General features: G+C 45.4%; 1 protein-coding gene across 1 annotated transcript; it reads right to left on the bottom strand.

Annotated features, from left to right (window-relative positions):
* Window positions 1-1,260: 1,260 nt before the first annotated feature.
* LOC149240850 (uncharacterized) lies at window positions 1,261-7,878 on the bottom strand. The gene is made up of 3 exons (XM_089370329.1): window positions 7,592-7,878; window positions 2,452-6,620; window positions 1,261-2,210 (listed from the first exon to the last, which is right to left on the bottom strand). The coding sequence occupies exons 1-3, from the start codon at window positions 7,876-7,878 to the stop codon at window positions 1,261-1,263; spliced, it is 5,406 nt and encodes a 1,801-aa protein (XP_089226455.1).
* Window positions 7,879-9,293: the final 1,415 nt, after the last annotated feature.

The raw sequence follows: 9,293 nt of genomic DNA, 5'->3' as shown, positions 1-9,293 counted from the left end.
AGCTTCCCCTTGCCGCTCGCTGAGCTTTCCGCTGCAATTGACGGCTCCCCCATTGGGAGCTTCCCCTTGCCGCTCGCTGTGCTATCCTCAGCAAGGACCAGTGACGACTCTTCATCATTCTCCTCTGGGATTTTGGTGAAAAGCACAGAGATATGTGCATTAATTCCTGCATTATCTCCGGAGCTACCCAGTGTGAAGATGACTGAGCCAAATGCTGGGAGCTTGGACTCCCCCCCACTAGAGCTACCAACTTCCATAACTTGACAGGCCGGGATAGGGGTGGCACCCATTCTTCTATAACAGTAGCAGCAGCAGCAATGATGATGAACGTCCGCTGCTGGGGGACGAGAGGATTCTCCACGCCCGGGGCCTCTTCTACAAGGCATCCTTTCACGCACCATGATAACCACCAGCTCCTTATTCTGTTCCCGAGCAGAGGTGGGCCGACAGTGGTTACGATCCCTTCCCACAGCTTGCTGCCCCCAACTTGGGATTGAACAGGGCTTAAATGAGCGTAGACACTGTCCAGGAAACGCAGGTATGAAGCGAACCTCGCCCCAACTCTCAACCACCAGCTCGCGGCATGGACACTCAGCGTTCTGTGTATCCCTTTCAACGCGTTGAGCTCCCTTCTCCATCCAATCCTCATACTTAAGCCCATTAACATTTCCGTTGAAATGACCTGCATTGAATGCGTATTGCAGGCTTGCCATCCCCTCCAGCGGCTCCATTAAGGATGCCCTGATGCCTCTCCCGTCTTGATGTTTCGACGGCTTGAGGCATTAAAGGCCCATGCTTTTTCACGTGGCAGCCCATGCCCGGCATGTGGCTCACCCTTGTTCATCTCGATGACACCCGCATCCGGGGTAGATCTTAATGTATGTTAACCACCATCATCATCATCATTCAAGCATAAATTTATTTATTATAGCATATTTATAAGCTAACATAAAGCCTCAAAATTTTCCACGTACATAAATCTATCACTTTCAACTATGATTCACAATGAAAAAATGAAAGTCATCATCTAGTCACACATGAATTTTTTTTTTTAACAAAGTCGTCTACTTGTGTATTATAAAACTGCAGTTCAGAAATCTATTACAAAAGAGGGGAGGTTCCGAGAGCTGAGATTCAAAATTGGGTGCGCAGACCCATAGTCCTCAAAGCTTCTCTTGATTACACTTAAAGCTAAAAACCAACGGCTATATTGTCTGACAAACGATCCTCCTAGCCAGCTAAATTTGCAGTGCATAAGTATTATGGAGAGTGCTGTGTGACCGAGTCATCCGGGAGGGGTTCCCTCCTGCTTACTTTAGTTGAGGCTTCTGCTTGCTGACTTTCAGTGATGGTGCGGAGATGATCTATTACAGCTTCCATATGGATGCAGCGGTCCTTTAGATCTTCGATCTCCTTCTTCCTCTTCTCCAGCTTTTTGCGCTTGGAGTTTCTGTCAGCGTGGTAATCCTCGGTCAGCTCTTTCACTTGCTTCTTCAGGGCGTTGATCATGACTACATGTGCTTTGCACATATGACACTCCCTGTTATTAAAAATGTTGTCCATAGGGTTCCTGGGCTGCTGCTGATTGGCAGGTTGGTTGTTCTGTTCCGCCATGTTGTTTGGAGCAATTTCTACCTTGTCACGAGGAAATGCAGGAGATATGGGAGGCGTAAACTTTGTATTGCCTAGCTGCTTAGTTGGAGCAAAATGGAACGGAGAGCTCTGATGATGATTGAGGGCGCTGCTGAGAACACAAACCCGAGTATTAGCACTGATAAAAACACAGAAATGAGGAGATTTGTTTACCCTGATCAGAAGGATGTCGACTGAGTTCCAACACGGATAGTTCTTCTTCAATCGTTGCTTGGTGTTTGAGCGAGCAATGTGAGCAGAGAGTGTCCGATGATTGCTGCCAGCTGAGAGGGGCTCGGAGGTTCTTTTAGCTCCAGAACTAGTCTTGCAGCCTTGAAGGAGGCCTTCTGGTCGCTGTCCCCGACACCAAAGAGTTCTTCGCCTCTGTCTGAGATTACAATGGGTTGTGGAGGCACTGAGAGGCTTGCTGAGATTTATAAAGGCGAAGCAGGCTTGCTCACGCTCGTGCCAAGGGGTGGTGAATCTGGTCTTGGCTGTCGTGAGTTCCTCTGAGGTGATATTTCCCCGTCCTTGAGATCTGAAGGCAGCATGGGCGTGATCATGCCCTCTGATATTTCCTGAGGTGTGCAATGATGAGACCCTGTTTATTCCTGCGTTTCTCGATTCCTGAGGCCGATACCTTGTCCTATTTCCCCAGCTTCGGCAGTCGAGAGGGATTTGGATTACAGAGGATCTCGTTTGCGCAGGCCAACAGTCTTGTAGAGTATACCTGAGGTGACTTCTGGTCTGTTGCATAGGGATTGGAGGTTGACTAAGGGATATCTTTGTCATAGATTTCATTGTTCTCCTTAACCTTACCCGTGGGTCTTCTCGTGGCCTTATTGGCCAGCTCATCTGCTGCCGAATTGAAGTTTCTGAGGACGTGCTTGTAGTTAACTTTGTTCATGCCCCTGGTTTGATCCATTATCCTTTCTTTTATTCTGTTCAAGGCAAATTGATTGAAGTTTTTCCCAGTATTCATGGCTGCTATGAGAATTGCAGAGTCCCCTAACACTAGGAGGTCGTGAATGCCCAACTTCAAGGCAATGGAGGTCCCCAATAGGAGGCTGTATGCTTCGGCTTTATTGTTCGACATAGTGCCCAAACTCCATTCATAGGTAACTATCGTTCTCCCTTGAGGGTCCCTGATAACTCCCCCTGCTCCAGCTCTGCCTGGATTGTTTTTTGAAGCCCCGTCAAAGTGGAGCGTAAACCTCTTTTGTTTTTGAATCCATCTATTGACTTCCTCTTTTGTCCCTCTGAGTTTCCATTCCTTCTGCCCTGTTCCTTTTATTGGCTTGCTTTTTGTTTTTATCTTGTAGTTGAATCTTCGGACCCATTCCTTCGCCTTCTCATCTGTGTAGTCCGGGTCAGCATGTTGGATCCCATTAGCTTCTATAGTTTCTGTTATGAGCGCAATTGTTTTTACCAGGATACTTGAAACACTGGGTTTTTTGTCTTTGAATATACTTTCATTCCTAGCTAACCATATTTGCCAGCAGAGATTAGAAGGGATGCTGGTCCATAATCTCTTGGCGAGGGTCATGTTCTTGTTTGCATAAGGGAAGAGTTTCCCCCAGCCTTTCTGAAGGAGAGAGACCTGATTGGGTAGATCCCCTGTCTCAAGGGGGCTGATTATGAGTTTCCAGCAGGACGAAGCTATTGGGCACTCTATGAAGAGATGGTTGATGTTTTCTTCCGCCTTCCTGCACATAAAACAGATTGAAGGCCCCTGAATACCCTTTTTTCTCAGATTTTCTGCTGTTAGGATTTTGCCATGGAGCAAGGTCCAATTAAAAAGTTTGATCTTCGGAAGGCTTTCGATTTTCCAAGCTGCCTTGTAAGATTGCCAATTGTTGGGTGCTGCTTGATTTTGTAGCGCCTTGTAACCTTCCTTGACTGTATAATTACCTCCAGTTGGATCCCATATGTAACTATCCTCTTTCGCTCTGCTTGAAGGGGCTGCTCCTGCCAGTGAAAGCTTAAGGTCGTTCCAAAGGTCATCTAATTCTTCAGGGAGGTGCATAATTTTCCATCCTTTCCAGCTGTTTTGTTCCCAAAGTGAGATGTCAAAGAGGGTTTTAAGGTTTGCTTCATACATCCACTGCTGTAGCGGCCTCAGATTGATGGACTTTTCCTTGGCTTCCAGACCCATTATTCTATCCCTCCATATGCTGATATGTTTCCCATTACCAGGGACTTTGGAGATGTGAGACTTGAGGAGAGGCAAGGTTTTTTTGATCAATTTCCAAACAGGGGTGCATTGCCTTTCGGTGATTACATCAGAGAGAATGTTGCTATTGCTCCCACTCAGATATTTCTTTTTGAGAACCTCTGCCCACCAGGATCCCTTCTCAATTAAGATTCTCCAGATTAGTTTAAATCCCATTGCCAAGTTTGCCAAGCTGGGAATTCTAATTCCTAGTCCACCTTTTTCTATGGGAAGGATGACCTTTTCCCATTTTACTAGACTGAATTTTTTCGTTTCTTGCTTTCCTCCCTTCCAGAGGAAGCTTCGAAGGATCAGCTCCATATGCTTGTGAATGCTTGATGGGGCGAGGGTTATGGCAAATTGGTAGATAGGGAGGGCTGAAAGGATTGATTTGATAAGGATTGTTCTACCCGCCAGATTGAGCCAATGCATCCCCCAACCCTGAAGTTTCCCTCTCAGCTTCTCAATTAGTTTGACCCAAACTTCGCTTTTGATTGTCTCTTTGGCCAAAGGCAGTCCTAAATACATAAAGTGTGACCAGCTTGATTGAGCTGGGATTTCCATAATTATAGAGATCCTTTGAGTTATGTATCTAGGAACGTTCCAGGTATATATCTTGCATTTGTTGTTGTTTAATTTGCCCCCCGAGGCTTGAAGGAAGAGATCAAGGATGGCCTTGAATCTCCTGGCCATAAGGCTTGAAGCACCGCCTATTAGCAGAGTGTCATCTGCAAATAGGGAATGATTGATCCCTTTAGCTCCTCGGATGATGTCCACTCCTGTTATTTCCTTTAACCTTCGCTTATTTTCCAAGTGCAAGCTTAATGTTTCTGCCATGATAATATAGAGGAAGGGGGAGAGAGGGCAGCCTTGCCTCAAGCCTCTAGTGCTCTTGAAGGCTCTGCATGGCCTACCATTGATTAAAGGGGCTGTCCAATTTTGGGAGACACATTCCATAACCCTGTTAATGAAATGCTCTGAAATCCCGAATTTTGCAAGCACAGTCCTCAAGAATGTGTGGTTTACCCTGTCAAAGGCGTTCGCCATATCCAGCTTGATTATCATGCCTTTCTCATTTCTAGCTATACTGCTGTGTATCGCCTCTTGAACCAGAATTACATTATCAGTTATGTGTCTCTTGGGGAGAAATCCTCCTTGGTTATCCGAGATGACTGAGGGAAGGATTTTTTTCAGCCTATTGGCCAGAATCTTTGAGATGATTTTATATGAGACATTGCATAATGAAATAGGTCTGAACCTGTCAAAGGATTGAGGGTTGGGCTCTTTTGGGATTAGAGCAAGGAGCGAGGATTTGACACTGCTGCCCATTTTGCTTTTTGAGTGGAAATTTCTCACCATTCTAAGGAAGTCTTTCTTGATGATATCCCAGTGAGTTTTGTAGAAGCTCACCGTAAAGCCATCCGGCCCGGGAGCCTTGTCAAGAGGCATGCTATTGATTGACCACTCAACCTCCTCTATGGATATTTCTTTGTCCAATTCGCTGTTTTGGGCTTCTGTAACCCTCCTCTCAATGATGTTGGTGAAATCTGTGTTTTCCTGATAATGAGGGTCAGCTGTGAGCAGAGATTGAAAGTGGTTTGAAGCAGCCTCCTTAATTTCCTCTTTCTCCGTTATCTCTTTCCCTTCAAACATTATCTTGTCTATGTTATTCCCAGCTCTCCTAACTTTGAGACAGTTGTGAAAGAACGAGGTGTTTTTATCCCCAGAATTGAGCCAGAGGCATCTTGACTTTTGCCTTAGCTCTTCCTCTTCTTTACGGTGCTGGATGTACAGTGCTTTGTACATCTCCCCTTCTTTCTTTTGGTCTTCTTCCGTTTCTTGGACTGCCTCTTTTTCCTGATTCCATTGCTCCAAATTTCTTTGCAATTCGTTTTTTGCCATCCTTTCCTCCTTCGCGTGGTTCCTTGCCCAATTTTTTATGGCAATCCTTAGTAATTTGATCTTCGATTCCCAAACGAAGTGTGGGGAGCCTGTTATCTCTGACCTCCAGATTTCTTTTATCATGGCTTTGAAGTCCTCGCTGGCGTCCCAGACTTTATTGTATTTGAATGGTAGCGGACCCAAATCTTCCTCTTTGTCTAGATACAGCGCCACGGGTTTGTGATCAGAAATGAATCCCTGAATGATTGTGCTGCGAATCCTTTGAAAGTTGGCAGCTGCTCGCTCCTGAACGAGAATTCTATCAAGTCTCTCTTTGATATTGTTCCTGCCTGTCCTTTTATTTGACCATGTATAACGACCATTTTGGGGAGGAATGTCTAAAAACTTGTAAGTTTGAATGATATCCTCCAGTTTTTCTCTGAATGGGTCAATGTAAAACTTCCCTCCTAGTTTTTCCTCTGCATTCCTTATTAAGTTCATGTCTCCTCCTAGAAAGATCTTCCTCTCTTGGGTAGTCTCGATATCTGCTGTCAAAGATTCCCAGCAAGTAGCTTTGTCTCTGAAGTGAGGTGGCGCATACACGTTATAGATTGTGTATTCCTCCTTCAGATCTGAGCTTTGCATATCAATTCTAATCCACCATCTGTTTTGTTTGTTGCTTGTGAGATTCCAGTTGCTTTTTTTCCATATTACTCCTATGCCTCCTGAGGCTCCTATGGCGCTCGTGGCTATTCCTTCATACTTTCTATTTTTTGTCATGCTATTTTGGAATTCTTGGTCACTGATTTTGGTCTCCTGGAGTAGGAGGAAGTCTGGTTGTTCTGCTTTGATAAGGTCTCGGACTGCATTTGTTTTCAGGGAGGAGCCCATCCCCCTACAGTTCCAAGAGACCAAAATCATCATTTACCTGATTTGTTGTGAGTCCCGCTTTTCTCCTTCATCTTCTCGCCGCTTCCCTTGTTCTTGTCCAGGTAGGTGTCTATTGGTTGCTGAGTCCCTGTGGTCATTTCTTTGGCTGCATTCTCATCTCTTATTTCCTTGTTCGATTTTCTTCCTACTTTCCTCGGTGGATCCGTGGCTGCAATGTTTTCCTTTGTTTTATTTCTTGTTAGGATCCTTTCCACTGTTTGAGGAGGGGAAGCCTGGAGGGGGGAAGAGGGAGAGATTCTGGGGCCCTTGGGGGATGGAGGGGGAGATGAGGGTTCCTCTGAAGCTAAGGATTCAAAGGGATTGGAGGATGAGGGGATGGGGTGGCCCGAGTTTGAAGGATAGGTGGAGAGGGTAGGGGTTTCAGAGGGGGGCACAGCTGATTCGGGGGGAGGGTTTGACTTCTTTTTTTTCCTGACTATTTCCCATGCTTCCTCAGGGGATTCATTATTGTTATTATCTTCTGATCTAGATTTAGAGCACCTATTAGCAAAATGACCGTACTCATGACATACCTTACACTTGAAGGGGAGCTGCTCATAATCCACCTGCTGAATGTGCGTCCACTGATCCACTCTGAGCTTGATTGCCTCTGGTAACCCTTTGCCCAAATCTACTTCAACACAGATCCTTGCGCATGCATGCATATTCTCCTTTGGCTCCGATCTATCCACGTATTTCCCTATTGCGTTTCCGATTGCTCGGACGGATTCATCAGCCCAGCAGTGAAGCGGAAGATGCGGGAGGCGAACCCAGACAGGGACTGCGTTGGGAACGTCCATTTCTGGGTCGAAGTCAGGGGTCCAGCGGTTGAGATAAAGGCCTCTAGTGTCCATGAAGTATGGTCCATTCCTGAAGATGAGGTTGCGGTCCTCCACTGATTCGAAGAGGAAGGTGAAGAAGCCTCTTCCGCAAAACCTTATTGCGATTTTTCCCTGAACCATAGCATTCCAGTTTCTTTCAACCCAGCGTTGAACCGTTCGAGGGGAGGGCCATAACCCCGTGAACTGTCCAACCAGGCCGCGTTCAGCCAAGGCCACAGCGGATCTCCTTGGAAGTGCTGGGGGAAGAGGGACTTCCGGGATTTCGTCGAGCTTCTTGACAAATTTTGAGGCGGAAGGCCGAATCCTTTCTGAGTTATTCTCTGGAACGAGAGTTGCAAAGGCTTTCTCCAGTTCAGCCTGCTCTAGAGAAGGAGGGTCCATCGAGCCAGGGGCGCTCATTGATAGGCGAGAAAAGGGAGGGAGGGCAGGAGGCCCTGTGAAGAGGGGAGCAGCGTTGAGCTGCCCGCGGGTGCAGCGCAGCCAAGCGAAGACTGGGCAGGGGGCCCGAAAGGGAGAGACAGGAGGTCACAGGCGGAGGAGGCCCGCAGCAGGTGCTGCAGCCCAGCAGCAGAGCTGCCAAGCTCGGGCAAGGGAGATCAGGGCCGCGTCCAGGGGCGGGAGGTCGCCATTCGCTTCATCTCGCCAAAATCACATTTCAACTCCGTTGGGAAAAATTCAATAAGATAATTGTTCATCTAGTCACACATGAATTACCAACACTTGTCACTACATAATAAAATCATAAGTTTTAAATTATAAACCATTGTGTCATTTCTCATGGCCTCAATCATACAAAGGATCCATGCATTCATTTTCATAATGCATCATCATGTGTAATTCATTCCACCATGATGATTTTGGAAGGTCAAAGAAACACATCAACACATCATCCAACCACCTCAGTCACACTTTATCAACCCTATAGAAACCTTACTCTTAACCCAACACAACACTAAACATGCACCCCTTCACTTCCATGCAATCCCTTAGGTGTCTTATCCTTATAGGTGATCTTCAGTGTTGGCAAGAACATTATAGTCTATATTCCAATCATGCAGCAAGACCATCGGGCATTATATCCTTTATGTAGCCATCATCAATTAGTCCTAACACATGGATTAGTTCTATTGCCCTCCTTATTTTCTTTATCATGCATTTATTTAATGCAAATAAAATAGCCCTGCATTTATCAATTCATCCTCATAGTCATGCATTTCAAAATATGAAATTTCAATAAAACTTGTTTATTTGATTTCCCTTTGCATTCAAAACTTCCAAAGGTTTAGCTCATTCTTTGATTAGGCAAATCCAGTCCCTTCATGATCCTAATGAGGTTGTGACATGATTTATCCCAGAACAGATTTATTCAAGTGTCTTGTAGTCACTCACCCTCCAAGCTTAAACATCACCTTTTCTACTAAAAAATCCATCGAGTGGTCCTTATTTCCAATTATTCCTTACATATGAAGGTTATAGAGACTAATAGAGTCTTGTAGCAAAGGTGTCCCTCTAGCTTGCTCTAACATTTACAACACTTTTCACATACATGACTCATGTTGATCAAGGTATCTCATAGGGATCTAGTACCACCATAGTGGCCCTTCTCCAAGGCTTTCCATCTCAAAAATCTTCACTTATTCTTCCTAGAGGTCTTTCATCCCACGTATATCACATGCACTTAGTTTCTACAATATACAATCATAACGATTTCAATCAGAAATGTTTTTTCTTAAATAATATTTCACAAGCATGAGATGTTTGTCATGATGTTTGTCTCATGTATGTTGTGGTATCCA

The sequence above is a fragment of the Pinus tabuliformis genome, chromosome 8, assembly GCF_031772625.1.
Source record: "Pinus tabuliformis cultivar Carrire ecotype Pingquan chromosome 8, CPIR1, whole genome shotgun sequence".
Classification (NCBI taxonomy): domain Eukaryota; kingdom Viridiplantae; phylum Streptophyta; class Pinopsida; order Pinales; family Pinaceae; genus Pinus; species Pinus tabuliformis.
This window is presented reverse-complemented; position numbering and strand designations above follow the sequence as displayed.

Coding starts and splice junctions, on each gene's coding strand:
- LOC149240850 (XM_089370329.1), bottom strand. CDS start 7,878: ATGGACCCTCCTTCTCTAGAGCAGGCTGAACTGGAGAAAGCCTTTGCA. Junction 6,621..7,591: donor CAGGGAAAAATCGCAATAAG/GTTTTGCGGAAG, acceptor TTGGAACTGTAG/GGGGATGGGCTCCTCCCTGA. Junction 2,211..2,451: donor GGCCACGAGAAGACCCACGG/GTAAGGTTAAGG, acceptor TGCACACCTCAG/GAAATATCAGAGGGCATGAT.